This window comes from Nerophis lumbriciformis, linkage group LG01 (genome assembly GCF_033978685.3).
Source record: "Nerophis lumbriciformis linkage group LG01, RoL_Nlum_v2.1, whole genome shotgun sequence".
Lineage (NCBI taxonomy): Eukaryota > Metazoa > Chordata > Actinopteri > Syngnathiformes > Syngnathidae > Nerophis > Nerophis lumbriciformis.
Genome location: NC_084548.2, coordinates 3,886,693 through 3,909,146, shown reverse-complemented (window position 1 = coordinate 3,909,146; position 22,454 = coordinate 3,886,693). Strand labels below are relative to the sequence as shown.

The following is a 22,454-nucleotide window of genomic DNA, read 5'->3' as shown; positions in this document are numbered from 1 at the left end:
ACAAGTCGTGCATGCTTTTATTTCAAGTGGCCTGGACTACTGCAATGCACTTTATGCTGGCATTAGCCAAAAAGCTCTCTCCCGGTTGCAGTTAGTCCAGAACGCGGCAGCAGGACTTTTAACAGGGGCCAGGAGACGCCAGCATATAACCCCAATCCTTGAGACTTTGCACTGGCTCCCTGTTCATTTTAGAATTGATTTTAAAACCTTGCTGTTTGTTTTTAAAGCTTTACATGGACTGGCACCTCAGTATATCTCGGACCTCATCCAAACTTACAATCCTGCGCGCGCTCTGAGGTCCGAGAGCCAGCTCCAGCTCGTGGTGTCCAAGACCAGACTTAAAACCAGGGGAGACAGGGCCTTCTCTGTGGTCGGCCCTAAGCTCTGGAACACTCTGCCCCTCCATGTTCAAACTGCTCCCACAGTGGAGTGTTTTAAGTCTCGTCTTAAGACCCACTTTTATTCTCTGGCTTTTAACACTACGTGAGTTGTGTTGTCCTCTGTGTTTTTAAAATGTTGCTTTCTATTTACTGTTTTAATTGGTTTTACCCTTTGAAATTGTTTTTAATCATATTTATTCTTTATTGTTTTTAATTGTGTTTAATATTGTTGTGCAGCACTTTGGAAACATTTTGTTGTTTAAATGTGCTATATAAATAAAGTGGATTGGATTGGATTGGAATTGTAGCCAGCTAAGGTGAGGTAGGAAAAGGGACCAAAACTGCTTCTCAGTACATACTAAGGTGCAGATTTGGCGCTTACATGTTTTGTCATTCATGAAAGAAAACTGCGTTTGAGGCTCGTTGCAAAAAAAAAGTGCATGTTGTGTTGGTTGCTGTCAGAGTTCTAGTAGCAGAGATGGAACAAAACAGGAGGGATGGAGGGAGGGCTGGGGGGGTTATCCTAAACTGCAAATGCCATGAAATTCAATCCGGTTCCCCCCACCACGCGTGCACATTGCTCGGTGTGCTCCTTACAGTACACAAGACACACAGTGTGAACTCAAGACAAAAAAACTTCATGTAGATAAGACGTTCATGCTAAATTGACACACACACAGCGAAAAGTGCAGTTATTCCTGCATGGACAAGGCGGCTACACACACACAAGCTCTGCAGACAAAAGGTAAGGGGCGATAAATTAAATGGATGGATAAAGGTGTGTTACAGCCTTTCACTGTATATGTTGCATTATATAGTATATATATAGCATTATATATATTGCATATAGTTGTTGTTTTTTTACTTGAGTACAGCCTCAATATAGAGAGCATGTTACAGAATGACCTGTGGGGAAACATTAACACATCTATTGAGTTTGTAGACTTACTTAATTTAAATATTTTTAGTACTTTTTTTTTTTTTGCATTATATTCATTCCTGTATTTGTTTTAATAATGCACAAATGAAATACAGATTGTATGTGTAGAGGGCTTGCAAAGCAAGTACTCCCTTAATCCGCATGGGGGCAGTGTTTCGCTCTGCCACACTTTATAACCAACCAATCAGAGAGCGCCTATTTTTTTTTTCTTTTCTTTTTTTGTCGAGGCTACTATGGCAACGGTGGTATTATGGGCTGGTTGTGAGAATGGATACTTCCGGTCTGGTGCCAACAGAAGCTTCGTTTTAGTCCACGCTTGTTTTTGTTGTTTTAAATCTTTACAAATAATCAATGGAGACTGCGATAAATGAGTGGTTGTTCCTTCGTTTCCCTGGACTTTGTGGCTGTGCAATGTGTGTATTTTAATTCTTTTTTTTGTGACTGAAATCGGTTGTGAATTGTCAGGGTAGAGTTGTGATTTATTTGCATGGAACGCCTCGAAAGGCAACATTTACGAAAATACGAGCAAGACTCAACTTGAATTGATTCAAAATGCTGCTAGGAAAGGCCAGGCTGATTTAGTTTATTGTTTTATCATGTTAGTCTATCATTTTGTTATCGCATGGTTCGGCGCCAACTCACCTAAAATATTGATAAGGAAACAATGACCATATATGGGCATGCGTTGTTGCTAAACAAGTGTAATGGTGAATGTGTCTTTAAAATGTTTATATACACATTGTCTTTTAGACTTGTTAAAACATACACATTTTTATAACTATACTACATTATACATTTGTATTTTAGCTGTATTGCTATTAGTTTAGCACAAAGCAAACTATATGTATTAGCAGGCCCGGCCCTAACCAATCTGGCGCCCTAGGCAAGATTTTAGGTGGCGCCCCCCCACATCGATAGTGAAGTGTATATACTCAAGAAACCGAATAGCTTTGTCTTTGACCTTTTTTTTTTTTACTTACAACTATACCTAATATATAAAGGGGTGGAAAAGTGACTATTACCTGCAGGGCAAACATTAGCTAACCAGAAGGCAATAACAATGTAAACAAAAAACACCTGCTTAAAAGATCTAATACAAATGTCCCTGAGGAATGTAAGGTGGGAGTACTGTAATTACCTAACGTTACATTATTATTTTCCATAACAATTTAGCCCCCTCCACAATATTAACCCGACGTTAAAACAGAACTAGCTATTTATTGATTAGCAATTGCCGAATCATGTAGCATTAGCTTAATGCTAAAAAGCCAGGTTACTATCACATTCTGTAACAGACAAATAATTTCATGTAGGCTAACGTTACCTACCTGCTACCTCTGTCTTTTTCTCGTTTCTCCTCCTCTTCTTTTCTCTTTTTTCTTCCCTGGGCACCTGACAGTTTTGGCCGTTTTGACATCTTGTGTTGATTTTTTGATGTGGTGACGTCCAAAAAGAGTCATGATACGGGAAGGGAGGGGGCGCACCGTGCGGGGGGAAAGGGGGGGGGGGGGGGGGTAATGTTGTAACTAATAATATTTCTATTAAATAGGCTTTACTTTGCATTTGAATTAACGTGGGATTATTTTTTTGTATTTAGAAATGATAGTACCAACTTTTTTTTTTTTTTTTTTTCTCCAACATTTGTGGCACTGGCGTGGCGCCCCCTGATGGACGGCGCCCTTAGCATTTGCCTATACGGCCTATGCCACGGGCCGGCCCTGTGTATTAGTACAGCATTATACAAACCCCGTTTCCATATAAGTTGAGGAATTGTGTTAGATGTAAATATAAACGGAATACAATGATTTGCAAATCATTTTCAACCCATATTCAGTTGAATGCACTACAAAGACAAGATGTTCAATTTTTTTTGTTGTTGCAAATAATAAGTAACTTAGAATTTCATGGCTGCAACACGTGACAAAGTAGTTGGGAAAGGGCATGTTCACCACTGTGTTACATGGCCTTTCCTTTTAACAACACTCAGTAAACGATTGGGAACTGAGGAGACACATTTTTGAAGCTTCTCAGGTGGAATTCTTTCCCATTCTTGCTTGATGTACAGCTTAAGTTGTTCAACAGTCCGGGGGTCCCCGTTGTGGTATTTTAGGCTTCAAAATGCGCCACACATTTTCAATGGGAGACAGGTCTGGACTACAGGCAGGCCAGTCTAGTACCCGCACTCTTTTACTATGAAGCCACGTTGATGTAACACGTGGCTTGGCATTGTCTTGCTGAAATAAGCAGGGGCGTCCATGGTAACGTTGCTTGGATGGCAACATATGCTGCTCCAAAACCTGTATGTACCTTTCAGCATTAATGGCGCCTTCACAGATGTGTAAGTTACCCATGTCTTGGGCACTAATACACCCCCATACCATCACACATGCTGGCTTTTCAACTTTGCGCCTATAACAATCCGGATGGTTCTTTTCCTCTTTGGTCCGGAGGACACGACGTCCACAGTTTCCAAAAACAATTTGAAATGTGGACTCGTCAGACCACAGAACACTTTTTCCACTTTGTATCAGTCCATCTTAGATGAGCTCAGGCCCAGCGAAGCCGACAGCGTTTCTGGGTGTTGTTGATAAACGGTTTTCGCCTTGCATAGGAGAGTTTTAACTTGCACTTACAGATGTAGCGACCAACTGTAGTTACTGACAGTGGGTTTCTGAAGTGTTCCTGAGCTCATGTGGTGATATCCTTTACACACTGATGTCGCTTGTTGATGCAGTACAGCCTGAGGGATCGAAGGTCACGGGCTTAGCTGCTTACGTGCAGTGATTTCTCCAGATTCTCTGAACTCTTTGATGATATTACGGAGCGTAGATGGTGAAATCCCTAAATTCCTTGTAATAGCTGGTTGAGAAAGGTTTTTCTTAAACTGTTCAACAATTTGCTCACGCATTTGTTGACAAAGTGGTGACCCTCGCCCCATCCTTGTTTCTGAATGACTGAGCATTGCATGGCATCTACTTTTATACCCAATCATGGCACCCACCTGTTCCCAATTAGCCTGTTCACCTGTGGGATGTTCCAAATAAGTGTTTGATGAGCATTCCTCAACTTTATCAGTATTTATTGCCACCTTTCCCAACTTCTTTGTCACGTGTTGCTGGCATCAAATTCTAAAGTTAATGATTATTTGCAAAAAAAAAAATGTTAATCAGATTGAACATCAAATATGTTGTCTTTGTAGGATCTTCAACTGAATATGGGTTGAAAATGATTTTCAAATCATTGTATTCCGTTTATATTTACATCTAACACAATTTCCCAACTCATATGGAAACGGGGTTTGTAATAAACAATAACATAATAACAATTGTCCTGGATTAAACAGAGATTTTTAAAAGTATAAGGGAAGTGTCAGAAGACTTTATGGCAAAGGAGCTTGACAAAATAGTAGAGCAAAGTTACATCTGCCCTAAGGTAAATCATTAAACATTCACAGCGTGCAGGCAGGCCAGTCTAGTACCCGCACTCTTTTAGTTTTGAAGCCACGTTGATGTGACACGTGGCTTGGCATTGTCTTGCTGAAATAAGCAGGGGCGTCCATGGTAACATTGCTTGGATGGCAACATATGTTGCTCCAAAACCTGTATGTACCTTTCAGCATTAATGGCGCCTTCACAGATGTGTAAGTTACCCATGTCTTGGGCACTAATACACCCCCATACCATCACACATGCTGGCTTTTCAACTTTGCGCCTATAACAATCCGGATGGTTCTTTTCCTCTTTGGTCCGGAGGACACGACGTCCACAGTTTCCAAAAACAATTTGAAATGTGGACTCGTCAGACCACAGAACACTTTTCCACTTTGTATCAGTCCATCTTAGATGAGCTCAGGCCCAACGAAGCAGACAGTCGTTTCTGGGTGTTGTTGATAAACGGTTTTCGCCTTGCATAGGAGAGTTTTAACTTGCACTTACAGATGTAGCGACCAAATGTGGTGGTTCCTCTCTTTAAGAAGGGGAACCGGAGGGTGTGTTCTAACTATCGTGGGATCACACTCCTCAGCCTTCCCGGTAAGGTCTATTCAGATGTACTGGAGAGGAGGCTACGCCGGATAGTCGAACCTCGGATTCAGGAGGAACAGTGTGGTTTTCGTCCTGGTCGTGGAACTGTGGACCAGCTCTATACTCTGGGCAGGGTCCTTGAGGGTGCATGGGAGTTTGCCCAACCAGTCTACATGTGCTTTGTGGACTTGGAGAAGGCATTCGACCGTGTCCCTCGGGAGGTCCTGTGGGGAGTGCTCAGAGAGTATGGGGTATCGGACTGTCTGATTGTGGCTGTCCGCTCCCTGTATGATCAGTGTCAGAGCTTGGTCCGCATTGCCGGCAGTAGGTCGGACATGTTTCCAGTGAGGGTTGGACTCCGCCAAGGCTGCCCTTTGTCACCCATTCTGTTCATAACTTTTATGGACAGAAAATCTAGGCGCAGTCAAGGCGTTGAGGGGATCCGGTTTGGTGGCTGCAGGATTAGGTCTCTGCTTTTTGCAGATTATGTGGTCCTGATGGCTTCATCTGGCCAGGATCTTCAGCTCTCACTGGATCGGTTCGCAGCTGAGTGTGAAGCGACTGGGATGAGAATCAGCACCTCCAAGTCCGAGTCCATGGTTCTCGCCCGGAAAAGGGTGGAGTGCCATCTCCGGGTTGGGGAGGAGACCCTGCCCCAAGTGGAGGAGTTCAAGTACCTCGGAGTCTTGTTCACGAGTGGGGGAAGAGTGGATCGTGAGATCGACAGGCGGATCGGTGCGGCATCTTCAGTAATGCGGACGCTGTATCGATCCGTTGTGGTAAAGAAGGAGCTGAGCCGGAAGGCAAAGCTCTCAATTTACCGGTCGATCTACGTTCCCATCCTCACCTATGGTCATGAGCTTTGGGTTATGACCGAAAGGACAAGATCACGGGTACAAGCGGCCGAAATGAGTTTCCTCCGCCGGGTGGCGGGGCTCTCCCTTAGAGATAGGGTGAGAAGCTCTGTCATCCGGGGGGAGCTCAAAGTAAAGCCGCTGCTCCTCCACATCGAGAGGAGCCAGATGAGGTGGTTCGGGCATCTGGTCAGGATGCCACCCGAACGCCTCCCTAGGGAGGTGTTTAGGGCACGTCCAACCGGTAGGAGGCCACGGGGAAGACCCAGGACACGTTGGGAAGACTATGTCTCCCGGCTAGCCTGGGAACGCCTCGGGATCCCCCGGGAAGAGCTGGACGAAGTGGCTGGGGAGAGGAAAGTCTGGGCTTCCTTGCTTAGGCTGCTGCCCCCGCGACCCGACCTCGGATAAGCGGAAGAAGATGGATGGGTCTTAAATCTGCTGCTATAAAAACATTTGTTCTTGCTTTAGCCCTGCCTGACTCGCCGAGGAGAGGCTGCTTGAATGCGGTGTTTGTACCACGCTCGTCTTTATCTTCGTTGAAGCGATGTTCACTTGGGGTTGGTGCCTAGTATCTGGCCAGTGTGCTAACTGTCAGTTTTGCTCCTCTATATATTGTACAGGTTTTAAAGATACAAAATACCAATTTGTCAGTTTGAGGCCCTCAGTGGAAAAAGTTTGGACACCCCTGCTTTATAGGTTTGCTTGATCATGCTAACTAATACTCTTGGAGACAAACAAACACAATTATTTTTCTTTGATCACTCATCATATAACTTGTGTTATTCTAGAATAATCCAGTGCCAGGACTCTTAGCACAGCCATCATGCCTGGCGATGACAAACCACCACAACAAACCCGCCAGAGGAAAAAGACCAAGAAGTCCCGCCCCAAAGGGAAGAGTCCCAGTGCTGGTCGGGCAGGTACCCGGGATGGACAGGATGAGCTCTCCGTACCCCCCATCGTTCAGCCGCTTTCTAAAAAGCCATCGGAGGCGAGGCCGAAAGTATCGGTAGCCAAAGTAGAGGAGGAGTCATCTCGGGCGATATGTCTGCAGGTTCTTTTCCCTTACCTGCTGGCTGGAATGGGAATGGTGATGGCCGGGATGGTGCTCGATAGTGTACAGGTGAGTCAAAAAAGTAGTTTGCATGTGCTAGTGTTAAAAGTGTAGCTATACGGAAGGGAAACTGTCAGAAGTTTGGGGGAAAATAATTACTTATTAGGATTTTGAGGGCTTTTTTTTCGTGTTTGTGACATGAATTTGGTGGAGCTTTTTCAGAAAGTTGTGGAAAAAGTTGCGACGTTTTGAGGCTTTTTAAAAAAAAAAAAGTATAACATTGAATCGATTTTTAGTTTTGTTAATGTTATCGATGTTTTAATGTGAAAAGCACAGGATTTTGACACAAAAATGAAAAATAAATGTATTGAAATTTTACTCATTTTATACCACAGACTTAAAATAGGAACCGAGATGTCAGTAAAAACATCAGAATGAGAAAAGTTTTTATTGCCATTGTTTGAGAACGGGTTCACAAACTAGGAATTTTACTTGGTGCATACCCAGAGATCATTGTCAAATTGCTGTACTACTTTAATTAATTAAAAGTAATAATATAAATTAAAGCTGCGAGCAGCGATGGACGGGACCGACTTTGACGGCACATAAAATCCAAACCGAAACAGTAATTAAAACTCTTTGGTCAACTTTTAATCAGAAGGGTTCAATCTCTCTCCTGTGCTAGTTTGAAGCCGACACGACAAACGCGCTCAGAGGAGATAATGTTTGAAAATAGGTGACCTTGTTTTGAAGGGGGAATTGCAAACTTCCTGTTGATTTTTGCTGGGGGTTGTCAGTATATGAAATGTAGGTCTAAGTGAGACCTACCGTATTTTCCGCACTATAAGGCGCACCTAAAAACCACAAATTTACTCAAAAGCTGACAGTGCGCCTTATAACCCGGTGCGCTTTATATATGGATAAATATTAAGATTCATTTTCATAAAGTTTCGGTCTCGCAACTTCGGTAAACAGCCGCCATCTTTTTTCCCGGTAGAACAGGAAGCGCTTCTTCTTCTACACAAGCAACCGCCAAGGTAAGCACCCGCCCCCATAGAACAGGAAGCGCTTCTTCTTCTACTGTAAGCAACCACCCGCCCGCGTAGAAGAAGAAAAAGAGCGCGGATATCACCGTACGTTTCATTTCCTTTGTGTGTTTACATCTGTAAAGACCACAAAATGGCTCCTACTAAGCGTCAGGGATCCGGTTCATGAAAAGACGCAATCTCTCCATCCGCACACGGATTACTATTTCACAGCAACTGATATTCCTGTGAACCGCACTGTGGATACAACGGGAGCACGTACGGTGAATATTCGCACCACAGAGAATGAGAAGTCATCCTTCACTGTGGTTCTAGCTTGCCATGCTAATGGCCAGAAACTTCCACCCATGGTGATATTCAAAAGGAAGACCTTGCCAAAAGAGACCTTTCCAGCCGGCGTCATCATAAAAGCTAACTCGAAGGGATGGATGAAGAAAAGATGAGCGAGTGGTTAAGGTAAGTTTAAGTTTACGCGAAGAGGCCGGGTGGCTTTTTTCAAGCAGCTCTGTCCATGTTGATATACGTATGTTTGTGATTGCACATTTGCGTACATTTTGGGAGTGAACAGAGTTGTTAGAACGCTGGTTTTTAATATATTATTAAAGTTTGACTGACCTATCTGACTGTTTTTTTCACATTCCTTTAGCGCAGTTAGATGCGGCTTACAACACGGGGCGGCTTATAGGTGGACAAAGTTTTGAAATATGCCGTTCATTGAAGGCGCGGCTTATAACCCAGGGCGCCTTATGGTGCGGAAAATACGGTACATACAGGGTTTTGTTCATGTCTCTAAGACATTACTACTGGAAGTTACAGGCAGTTTTGTCTTGAGTTTTCTTCCTAGGAGCAGTTGTGTCTGTTTTCTTCCTAGGGGGGGGCTAGAGCGCAATTTTGAGTTTTGGGGTTGGGCTTTTTTATTAGATCGCAATTTTTGCCAGTCCTGATGTGTGTGTTTAGTTTGGTGAGTTTTGAAGCTAGTTAAGGGGGTCAAATTACAGCTCAAAGAGGCAAAAGTGACTGTTCTTAGTAAACTTTTGTTTTGAAGGGGGAATTGCCAACTTCCTGTTGATTTTTGCTGAAGGATGTTAATGTATGAAATCTAGTTCTAAGTCAGACCTACATAGAGGTTTTTGTTTCATGTCTCTACGACATTCCTACTGGCAGTTTTGTCTGTGTTTTTTCCTAGGGGGCGCAGGAGCGCAATTTTGAGTTTTGGGGTTTGGTTTTTTGATTAGATTGCAATTTTTGACAGTCCTGATATGTGTGTCAAATATGGTGAGTTTTGAAGCATGTTAAGGGGGTCAAATTACAGCTCAAAGAGGCGGCGGAATAATAATAATAATAATAAAACGCACAAAATACAATAGGGTCCTCTGTCCCAAAGGGACATTGCGGTCCCTAATAACTAAGTAATTATAATTACAGTATTTTTTGCAATATAAGGCGCACGGTAGGTCGTGAGTTCAAACCAAAGTCATACCAAAGACTATAAAAATGGGACTCATTACCTCCCTGCTTGGCACTTAGCATCAAGGGTTGGAATTGGGGGTTAAATCACCAAAAAATATTCCCGGGCTCGGCCACTGCTGCTGCCCACTGCTCCCCTCATCTCCCAGGGGGTGATCAAGGGTGATGAGTCAAATGCAGAGAATAATTTCGCCACACCGAGTGTGTGTGTGTGACAATCATTTGTACTTTAACTTAAAATCCTTTCATTTTTCCAAAAATCAACAGTGCGCCTTATAACACCTAATGTACTGATTAATTCTGGTTGTGCCTACCGGCCTCGAATCAATTTGATTCGGTATAAGGTGTAATGATAAGTGTGACCAGTAGATGGCAGTCACACATAAGAGATACGTTTGGACTGCAGGTGGACACCGTCTGTTCAATAAATGACGCTAGCAAGTACAGCTTAGCAAGCAAGCCCAAAACTTTGATGTTTCATTGAGAATATAGAACATTACAAACGACACTCAAATATCCCGTCAAAATGTTTTAGTACGACTTTGGTAAGCTACGAAGCCGCACCTCTTGATGGATTGTTGCCGCTTTACAGCTATCATAGTCAGACGTACTGTGCTTCAACATATGGGTATTATTATATTTATATATATATATATATATATATATATATATGTATATATATATATATATATATATACATATATATATATATATATATATATATATATATACATATATATATATATATATATATATATATATATATATATATTAATGTCTATTTTCTATTTTCTGCTGGATCTACTCTCTATTTTATGCTGCTCCTGTCACATATACTGTATATACTGTGATATTGTACATGGTCATTGGTATATATTGTACAAACCCCGTTTCCATATGAGTTGGGAAATTGTGTTAGATGTAAATATAAACGGAATACAATGATTTGCAAATCATTTTCAACCCATATTCAGTTGAATACACTACAAAGACAAGATATTTGATGTGCAAACTCATAAACTATATATATTTTTTGCAAATAATAATTAACTTAGAATTTCATGGCTGCAACACGTGCCAAAGTAGTTGGGAAAGGGCATGTTCACCACTGTGTTACATGGCTTTTCCTTTTAACAACACTCAGTAAACGTTTGGGAACTGAGGAGACACATTTTTGAAGCTTCTCAGGTGGAATTCTTTCCCATTCTTGCTTGATGTACAGCTTAAGTTGTTCAACAGTCCGGGGGTCTCCGTTTAGGCTTCATAATGCACCACACATTTTCAATGGGAGACAGGTCTGGACTACAGACAGGCCAGTCTAGTACCCGCACTCTTTTACTATGAAGCCACGTTGATGTAACACGTGGCTTGGCATTGTCTTGCTGAAATAAGCAGGGGCGTCCATGGTAACGTTGCTTGGATGGCAGCATATGTTGCTCCAAAACCTGTATGTACCTTTCAGCATTAATGGCCCCTTCACAGATGTGTAAGTTACCCATGTCTTGGGCACTAATACACCCCCATACCATCACACATGCTGGCTTTTCAACTTTGCACCTATAACTGTCCGGATGGTTCTTTTCCTCTTTGGTCCGGAGGACACGACGTCCACAGTTTCCAAACACAATTGGAAATGTGGACTCGTCAGACCACAGAATACTTTTCCACTTTGCATCAGTCCATTTTAGATGAGCTCAGGCCCAGCGAAGCCGACAGCGTTTCTGGGTGTTGTTGATAAACGGTTTTCGTCTTGCATAGGAGAGTTTTAACTTGCACTTACAGATGTAGCGACCAACTGTAGTTACTGACAGTGGGTTTCTGAAGTGTTCCTGAGCCAATGTGGTGATATCCTTTACACACTGATGTCGCTTGTTGATGTGTTCATTTAAAGACTACTCCAATTGTTTGACTGACTATTTATATCTGTCTGTGGCATTGCATTAGTCTTTTACAAGCTTCTCATCTTATTCTACAGAATAAGATGGACGGTGTCCAACTTTGAATAATCAAAAAAATGGTCAAAATTTCCAAACTTCCCGAGCTTAACTTCCCGTGGTAAATTTCCGGAAAATTTCCGGAAATTTACCGGAAACTTTCCACCCCTTTGCAACCCTAGTCTTGACCTGGAAAATATATGTACCTGATAAAAGCTACTTTGATGATAGGTAAAACTTCTTCTCAGACAAACTAAACAGTCCAGTTGGGATCTATTGAATGACCCGAGAATTCAATGACCTGGATGAATGAGAACTTCCATAGACATTTACAGTGAACAGCTTCAAACAGGAACAGATTATTTAATTGTGTATTATTTAATTTATTATTTCAATGGGAACTTAACCATGACCAACATCATGCTTCATATTGTTTCTGTCCAGAGACGTTTATCTGTAAATCGAACAAAAGAGTTTTTGTTGTGTTGGTGTCTATTGTTTCTGCGGTCTTCTTGCTTTTTTAATTAGTTTGTGGTCCCATTTAATTTTCATCCGCAGTTGCAATTAACTGCACTTGGAAAAATCTTCCTGTCTGCTTTAGTGATGAGCTGACAGACTCCATCCTTGTTACCCTCCACTGATTAACACATTTTATCCTCATTGGCTCTCACCTTTTCGCTCTTCATCAGTCGCTCGTCAGTTTCCCGGCTGTGACTGATGCAGGACCGTGCGTAATGGCTTCGACCGAATGAATGGTGTGTCTGCTGGGGAACATGAAACGGCACAGAGTGGTCTGAAAGGGCACACGAATATAAATACTTAACTGGCTGTTTTAGGCTTTTTATTCTTGTGGCTGTGGGTGTAGTGTGACTGTTGTCTTAAGTGCTAATCTCTTTCTTATTCAAGAGGTTTACTATTTGTATTTGAAGCAATGTCTCGCTAGAATTTAAAACAGTCTCCAACCCAACTGTGTAAATATATTCCTATAGACTCAAAGACCTTTTACATTTCAGATTCTCTGCTCATTCCTTGTGAGAAACTTGACAAATGAAAGGACAAATGAAACATGGGTAAGGCTGCAGCTAGCGATTATTTTTCTATCGATTAATCTATAGATTATTTTTTTCGATTAATCGGTTAATCTATAGATTATTTTTTCGATTAATCTATAGATTATTTTTCCTTTTACCGATTATTTTTTTTATTTAAAATGAAGATGAAAAAATAAATGTAGGCCAGTTTTTTCAAAAGGCATGACTTTTATTAACAAAAAAAAAAAGTATGGCCACTCAGTCAACATTGACAACAACATGACAAAATATTCTTTAACAATGTAAACATTTAAAACTTTTAACATTTAACAAAATTAAAAGTAGCTTATTTGCTTTTTAATGTGCAAATATAAAAGTAAACATCCAGTGCAAATCTTAATATTCTGCAATAGTATAAGCATTTCAAAAGTAAAAGTATTGCTTATTTTGCTTTAAAATGTGCAAAAATAAAGATAAACATCCAATACAAAAAAGTGCAAAACAAAATATTCTGTAACAGTGTAAACATTTCAACAAAAGTAAAAGTATTGCTTATTTTGCTTAATAACACAACAATGATAGTATGATTAAAGTGAAAGTTAATGGTTCGTTTGTACATAGTATATGTAACTGTTAATGTTGTAAAAGGTATTTGCATAACTTATTAACGTTAGCGTTAAAGAGGAGCGCATCTTTGTAAACACTGAACAGGCACGCCAAACGCGCCTCAGAGCGAAACAGTGTTTTAGTTTATGAATTTACAACGCAGATACAAATGACACATTCATGTTTTTGTGTAATGATGACAACGTATACTCACGCGGACGATTGACTAGTTGATGGTGATGGCAAGAACGCTGTCGGGTGTTTTCTTTTCAAATGTTCGTTCATAGCCGTTGTGCTGCTATGATAGGCCATTTCCGCTCGACACAGTGTGCATACAACAACTGTCAAGTGTTTTGCTTTTTTCGCTGTGCTTATCCCACACTTGAAGGGATGTACCAATGCTGAATGTGGCTTCTCACTCAAAAGACCAGACCGTAGTTACTTTTTCCTTTTATTTTCCTTTAGTTTGCAACAGTTTTTCCAACGAAGAAACAGCTTCTTTTTTCTTCTTTAGTCTTTTTATCAGTCATTAGCAGTGTTAGTAGACTTTAGTAGACTTTAGTTTCTTTAGCTGTCATTAGCTGTCTTTAGTAGCCTTTAGTAGCCTTTAGCTTCTTTAGTAGGTGAAAAACCTTTAAGGACAAAACACCACAAGATTAACATGCTGTAAAAAATCAATCAATTATCAATCCCATAATTTACAATTATTAATTGGGCTATCAAACTATTAACCATTAAACAAGTGCAAGAAAATGGACACATGTTTTCCCTTTAAGTTAAAACAGATTTTAAATAAATTGTCTCAACATAAATGCACCAAGATACATATAAAATACATTTAACACCAGAAACACAATAGATAAATGCAACAGAAAACCCAATATGCAAATACATAAATACCTAACCAATTAACCACCTATTTAGATACATATTTAAAATCCATATTCAATATAAATATATTATTAATTTAGCAGTGAAACACTCAATCTTAAACGCTGTCTACTGGTAGAAAAATGCCCCTTTTTCTATGCCCTCACCAGCAGCCAATGATCCAACGCAGTTAAATCCAACACTGTAAGTTGAGCGACTTCACCCTCCTGATGAAGCAAACTGCTCCAACATTTATCAAACTAAGCAAAGAATATAAACACTTCCTTACTAAACAACAGTTACACAAAAGTGTATTTAGCCTCCAGACTAAGCACGCTACATGCACACAACTCCCCCGCACCCCCCGTCTCACCAGCGCAACAGGTGCGCCACACCCACAAAGAGAATTAAAGTGCAATCTTACCGGCTGTCCGTTCAGCTTTTGGTTTTGGTACACTTTTGGCACAACTCTGGGTTATCTGTAATGAACTAAACCTTTTTCCACTCTGCGCTGGCGTCTTTTGTACTCCTTGATTTGACACAGCGGTCTAATTACCGGGTTCGCGCACCAGCAGATGAGACGGGAGTGTGCCGCGTTATACCTGCGCGTGAACGTAAACTGATCGGCTCTGATCATATAAGCCGACTTTCCGAAATAATGCCAAATTATATACATTTCCTGGGGTTGCCTAGTTGAATAGGGATGCGGATGTGCTCTAAGATAAAATATAATTTTATTAAGTGGGGTTTGGCTGGTTGCTCAGCAGCCACGGTTGCGAGCTCGCGCGTCAGCTGACGAGACAGCTGTTCGCCGCTACAACATTATTAGGCCGTTTATTGAAATACTCCCACACTTTTGACGACTTTTGGCGTGCTTCTTTCCCCTCGCTCGCACCGCTCGCATCGTCTGCTTTGCGCTCCGCCATGACGGTAGTGTGACGTAAATATGCGACGCGTCGACGCCATTACGTAACCGATGACGTCGACGCGTCGTTTCAGCCTTAAACATGGGTTATCCGTTGTTGTACATATTCCAATACTAGCTCTTGGACAGACATTACAAATGTTACCAAATCAGTGACATTACATATGAATATACTTCATATTTTTGTAACTGAAATAATTCCATTACTGCTACTACTATGAGTGTGACAAATATATTCATATATTGAACTATAGAGTATTTTGATTATTAAACTTACAATATTATATAGACTCCGCCACATATATTTTTGGCCACTATAAACTGTGCATTACCTTTGGTACATTGTCTTTGTTGGATCACAGTAATAAAAACTTGGACCACACACGCAACTAGACCTTTTTTTGGCACAGATCTGGGCATTTATGCTGAAATATTTGTTTTTTTCATACATATTTCGAGGCCACAGATGGATGAAACGTTCCTACTTTCCTTGATTTTAGTTTTGACAATCAATATCAGATTAAAACACGCACTGCCAACACCAACAGGACTTTCTAATTGTAAATGACAATCGTTAATGCAACGACTCAACAGTACATAGTTGTTGTACAGTGACTTTGACTCTATGTTCAAACTAGGACTTCAACGATCAATCTGTTAAAGCGATAAATTTAATTACAAAAAATATTTTATTTTGCTGCTTCCATTATTCGTTTATGGGCCTAATTAATTAAAAACATATAGAAAATGTGCTTTGAACTTTGAGAGCAGTGCACCTACGGTTACGTAGCAGTGTTTCCCACAGGACAGGCATCTATTTGTGGTGGTGTGGTCGAGGGGTGGGGGGTGGCAGCGGCGATGACCAAGAAGAACGCGGAGTTGGAATATAATTACAACATTTTATGTACATATTTATATACAGATTTGAACAATTAGTGAATCACTGAAATATATTTATTAATTGTGGTTCTTACAAAAAATATATCTTATAAAATATAAAAGCTAAAATGTCTCTTAAAGCTCTGCCCCTTTAATTAGTGAATACTAAATAATTTAACTTTAGCCTACTACTACAACCATATTATTTACCAGCAACATGAAGTGAAACAGAGGCAGAGGTGTCCTGCCACAGTCAGTCAACCTCCTCCTCCTCCTCCTGCTGCTGCTGAACAGGTCGCACCTGTGGTCCGGACTGTAGGCCTACCTCCTCTCCAAGTCCAGCCCTTTTCGGCCGTTGAAAATATTTTTCTATACTCATCTGTGTGAAGGAGTGAACATCCAACATTAGAATTTATTACTAACGAGCAGAACCGCTCTATGTGCAGTGCCGTCTAACCTTAAGCGGCAGCAGCTCAACACATGCAGGGTTCAACGTTAAGGTTTTTTTCTACTTGCTCGACTTCTCAAATCTACTTGCCCCAATATTTTTACTTGTCCTGCCTAGGTTTTTTTCTGGCTGTGTAGTGCTCATAGCTTATATCTTACTAAAATCCTTCCCGTTGACTATTTACAACACTACACAGTATTTATTATTATTATTATTATTATCTATAATTACATTTAAATGGCATTGTATACATGTAAAATTAAATGCTATTTCACATTATTTGACCAGTAGCAGTTACACCCATCTGAACAGGTCAGCCACCTGTTTAAAGCCCGATCACAGTTGAAATCTTGAAATGAAGGGCCTTTAATGGCCAAAACATTAACCTGGACAACATTTTAACAGCTGGTTGGCTCAGATTTTATTCTTTTCATTGCATTCACATGCTGCAGTGGACAGTGGACAATTTAGCTTCAGTCCACGTGTGTTTATTGACAACAGGGTTATAACCTGGACACGTTAGCTCGTCGGTATGAAAACAGGTGACTTTTACTACGTGCGTCTGCCCCGGCCCCCGAGTCAAACAGCGGCGGTGTTAATGAAGCAGCGTCAAATCGGTGAAATCGCGGATTAACGTTAAATATATGACGAGCCGCGAGCGATGCAGCTATAGCCTATCTACCTATAACCTATATTACCCTCGTATTTTGATCCGGTCGGTCCGTTCTTCTTTTACTTCGTCGTCGTCGTCTTCTTCGTCTTCTTCTTCTTCTTCTTCTTCTGGCCCACCAGGTGAATTAAGTGCTATTGGCGGAGTTACAATGCATAGTAGGCTACCGCCACCTACTGCACCGGAGTTGTAACTACAAGCAACATTCACAGACAGACTTCCCATTGCTTTTATGAGCGGTCGAGCGAGTCAAAAGCCGAAAAATCCATTTGTGGCGGACGTAATTCTTTCGTGGCGGGCCGCCACAAATAAATGAATGTGTGAGAAACACTGCGTAGGTTGTGCCACTAGTGATTTGGCCTGTGATGGCCCAAAGAAGACAGAGAAAGAGAGCAAGGGCCCAAAAAAGACGAGAGAAGTTGACAAAGGTTTTGCGGTCATTTAAAACTTAAAAATATTTTGTTGATTTTATGGGGGCATGTGAGGACATGTTGGCATCTACAGATTGTATGTTAATGCTAAATAGTTGTTTGTCTAAATCCCACACCACTCCTCCAATTAATACCCATTCAAATGTGTACGTGTTAAATTGTTACAATGTCACTCAATTTTTCATACTTTAATCAGAGAGTATTTATGTTTAGTTTGGTTCTTTAATTATCACTCCTCCAATAAATAGCTTTTCAAATGTGTATGAGTTAAGTTGTTACATTGTCACTCAATTAATCATACTTATCACAGAGTATTTGTCATGTCTGTGTAATCATGTTTTGTTTTGGTCATGTTTTGTTTAGTTATTGGACTCTTTAGTTTCTGGCTTTTCACTCCCTTGTCTTGTTTCCATGATTACCCATTAGTTTCACCTGTTCCACGTTTGGACTCATTTTGCACTCTTGTTTGTCACCATAGCAACCCATTAGTTTTCACCTGTCACGTCACGCACCTGTTTCACGTTTTGAGTCACGCACCTGTTTTCGTTAATACTGTCATGACTTTGTCCTGGGTGTTTGCTTTTCCGGAATGCAGGTGAAACTAATGGGTAATCATGGAAACAAGACAAGGGAGTGAAAAGCCAGAAACTAAAGAGTCCAATAACTAAACAAAACATGACTAAAACAAAACATGATTACACAGACATGACAGTATTTTTGTTTAGTTTGGTTGTTTATTCTCAGTTTTTTGGCTGCACATTTATTTAAACTTTTTTTTTTACATAAGTAATATATAGTGATGCTCCTATGGTAAAAGTGCAATTTCAATGTTATGTGAATTTATAAGAAGAAATTAGGATTGTGAGAAAAAAATACTATTTTACCTAAAAGACGGACTGAAGCTTTATTCGATTACTTACTATAAGACGCACTTCAAATTCTTTCATTTTCTCAAAACTCTACAGTGCGCCTTATAACCCGGTGCGCCTAATGTACGGAATATTTTTTGCTGTGCTTACCGCCCTCAAAGCTATTTTATTTGGTACATGGTGAAATGATAAATGTGACCAGTAAATGGCAGTCACACATAAGAGATACATGTAGACTGCAATATGATGGCAGTCACACTTAAGAGATACATGTAGACTCAAGTAAACAACACCAAAATTGGATTTGTTCCATTGAAAATATAGAACATTACACAACGCATTCAAAAATCTATCAAGATGTTTTAGTAGGACTTTGGTAAGCTATGAAGCTGCACCGCCTGATGGATTGCGCTGAGCTTCAACATAGGAGTATTATTATGGTGTGTGTAAAAGGTATTATATTATCTGGCGTTTTGTTTCGCAATATTATGCAAAAGCAACTTTTCTTATCTTCTGGTACATGCTGATCTGTATTTAGGATCTGCATAAGTCCTGAAAATTTGCGCGCATCCGCCTTTTTAGTCTGCGCCGACCCCGTAGTCGATAAACTTCTTCTTTTTCTCTCTCTATCTTGTTGTTTTGTGACATTCGTCCTCTGCTGTTGCCATTTCTAATATAAAGTAGTGTAAAGTTATTACGCCATGAAAGCACTAAAACATAGCGGTGTAGTGAGTTTACATTATTCACCCAAGGAACTTTAATTATTCGAGAGTTCCGGTCGGGCGGTTTTTCACGGGACATTCTGAAGTATATATCACTCTTGAATCAACACAGTAGTTAATACTATGATCAATGTTAATTAAAATACTAAATGTGGGATATAAATAATAATGGAAGTATAATTGTTTGTATATAGTATATAAAATGGTACAAAGGTTTAACACGCGTATAAGGATATTTCACATGCATTTACTGTGTATATAATTGAACAGTGTTCATATTGTGTATAATGTGTATTTATAATATGTTGTACAAAAAACATTTCATAATTTTCGGAAGTTCATCTTGTACTTGACATTGTTTATAGGGTTAGGCGCTATAAGTGTTCAACTTCAGCCTAAACCCTTTCGGTCTGCAACATTTTCATTTTCAATCTATGAATGTACAACTGTTTGTTTATTTTGTTGACCATTGACCGAAGAATAAACTTTACTAAGTGACTGTCAGAAAGCGGCTTGAAGATGATCTGTAAAACATAATATATGCAACATTTTGACTAAAGAACCACCATTACATGTTATGTAGACCACAAGGAAGTCTTTTACATTTAGAAAAAAAAAATAATACCATGACCTAGAGGTGTAACGGTACACAACAATTTCGGTTCGGTACGTACCTCGGTTTAGAGGTCACTGTTCGGTTCATTTCGGTACACTAAGAAAACAACAAAATATACATTTTTGGGTTATTTATTTATCAAATTTTCAAAATCTTCCACCAAAAATATTTTTCTTAGTGGAATATTTGATGTGAAGTAATGGGAACCTTGGATAGGTCAATAATTCATATTAACATTGATTTTGATTCAATATTATGTTTTGAGCAATGACAGTTTGAAAGAAAAAGAAAACAGCTTTGTTTTATTAGTCAACATTGCAACTTTTTCTAAATTACATTTAACCTTTCAGCTTTTTTATTTCACTTTTGTTATATTTTCTTTTATTTTAATAGTATTTTTAGAATGTGCCGTGGGCCTTTAAAACATTAGCTGTGGGCCGCAAATGGCCTCCGGGGTACACTTTTGACACCCCTGCTATAGATAATAAAAAATGAAATGTGATAAATCTATGGATAAAAAGCAGAGCCTGGCGACGCATGCGCGTTTATCATAACTCTCTCTCTCTCTCTCTGTCTCTGCCCCTCCCTCACCAATGCTGCTGCACACACAATTTGTTTTGTTTTTAACCCCTTCTTAACCCTGAACGTACATTGAAAATACACGCAACCCTAACTCCAAATGCCGGACATTTGAGGCATTTAAGAAACTCCGCCCTGACAGCTCCTCAAAAGAGGACATGTCCGGTGAAAAGAGCACGTATGGTCAGTCTATCCTAGCCCGTTAGCTGCTAGCATGCCGTATGTTGTGCCTCCGTGTGCATTGTTTACACAACGTGGGTTACGCTACTTAATATGTCCGTGTGGAAACTCGTTCGGTACACCTCCGAACCGAACCGGAACCCCCGTACCAAAACGGTGCAATACAAATACACGTACCGTTACACCCCTAATATGACCCCTTTAATGCGCCTTATAATAGACCTGACTGGACCCGCTCATAGGCAGTGCACCTTATAATCCGGTGCGCCCTATGGTACGAAAAAAATACGGTACTAAAATGATAGATAGCATCAGCAACAGTTCAGACAAGTATTTAGAAAACTGGTTTTAGTTGTACAATATGTGTTGGCCTGTGATAGGTAAACATAGCAGGTGGGACTAGGGATATCCCGATCTGATATTTGGATCGGATCGGCTGCCGATATTTGCCAAAAATTGCGTATCGGCAAAGCATGGGAAAATGCCGATCCAGATCCAGTTTAAAAAAAAACTCCGGTCCGTGTTTTCCAACGCACCGATTTAAATAATACATTCCACTTTTCTGCTGCTCCGTAATTTCCGTTCCGCATTTTCCAGCACACCTTCAACACATCCACAGCCTGGTCTGTGGATTCTCACGCAGTTGCTTTTAGCTGCTGGCATTACACGACAGGCTCTTCTCACTCTTTTCTGTGTCTCCCTCTCACAGACAGCAAGTGCACCTTCTTACACACGTCACATACTGTCACGTCATACGTCACATACTGTCACGTCATACGTCACATACGTATACGTCCTCCCCGAGCAGAGAGGTAGCAGCATGGCTAGCGTTAGCTGTGATGCTAGCGCAGCCGTGCGAGCAACGCTCCCTCTAAGGTGCTCGCCTGTGCAATTGCGCACTGTTTAAGCGTCCTCTGCGCATAGCAAATCTATGCCACGCACAAAATCAAATAAAAAAATAAGCGCATAACAATTTCCGACACACGGACACGACAGAGAAAACAGTTTTCGTCATCATTGTTCAAATATTGTGACGTCTGTCGAGACTCTTATCTCCATTCGGTGCCACACGTCCACACCATCAAAATGCCGAGGCAAAAATTTCCACATCAACACCGTATGAAAAAAATAGTGTTTTTTTTTAGTTGTGATTTCCTTCTCTGCATGAAAGTTTAAAAGTAGCATATATTAATGCAGTATGAAGAAGAATGTTTTAATGTAGACATGCAAGCCTTGAAAGAAAATTTTGAAAATCAAGACTACATTTCCTGCAAATGGGTGCATTTCTACCCTATATTTTAACTTTAGATTTATTCTCATATCAAACTCTTTTGGCTGTCTTTTTGACACTTACATCCGGCGCCCCCCTCCACACCCTGGATTATAAATAATGTAAATAATTCAATGTGATTATCTTGTGTGATGACTGTATTATGATGATAGTATATATCTGATAGTATATATATGTATCATGAATCAATTTAAGTGGACCCCGACTTAAACAAGTTGAAAAACTTATTCGGGTGTTACCATTTAGTGGTCAATTGTACAGAATATGTACTTCACTGTGCAACCTACTAATAAAAGTCTCAATCAATCAAAACACATAGAATCATCATACTGCTGTGATTATATGCATCAAGTGTGTCACGTTCAAACACTGAGGACATCTATTAAACAAGACAAAAGGCAAGGAATCAAACAGAGACAGAATTCAATTTGGACTCAATATTGAGGAGAGACATGGCCACTGCACTCTCTGTACAGTCCTGCACCACGCTCTGACGAAGAAGGTTTTCGTCACCTCCTTTATTCAGATGTTCAATGTTCACGCACCAACACATGTCACAGCAGGAATGGGGAGTATGTTAAACAGTCATTGTTTTCGGTCGCTTTGAAGACCAAGAAGTGGGATTTCTCGGGCTTGG

The 22,454-nt window shown here is 40.4% G+C and overlaps 1 protein-coding gene across 1 annotated transcript in view; it reads left to right on the top strand.

The window, feature by feature from the left end:
* Window positions 1-1,584: 1,584 nt before the first annotated feature.
* Window positions 1,585-22,454, top strand: part of LOC133615303 (solute carrier family 41 member 1-like) — a 70,528-nt gene continuing 49,658 nt past the window's right edge. The window contains exons 1-2 of the mRNA XM_072912939.1: window positions 1,585-1,733; window positions 6,988-7,322. Of these exons, the coding sequence (XP_072769040.1) occupies window positions 7,023-7,322 (300 nt within the window). The 5' untranslated portion in view covers window positions 1,585-1,733; window positions 6,988-7,022. The remainder of the gene's footprint in view (window positions 1,734-6,987; window positions 7,323-22,454) is intronic.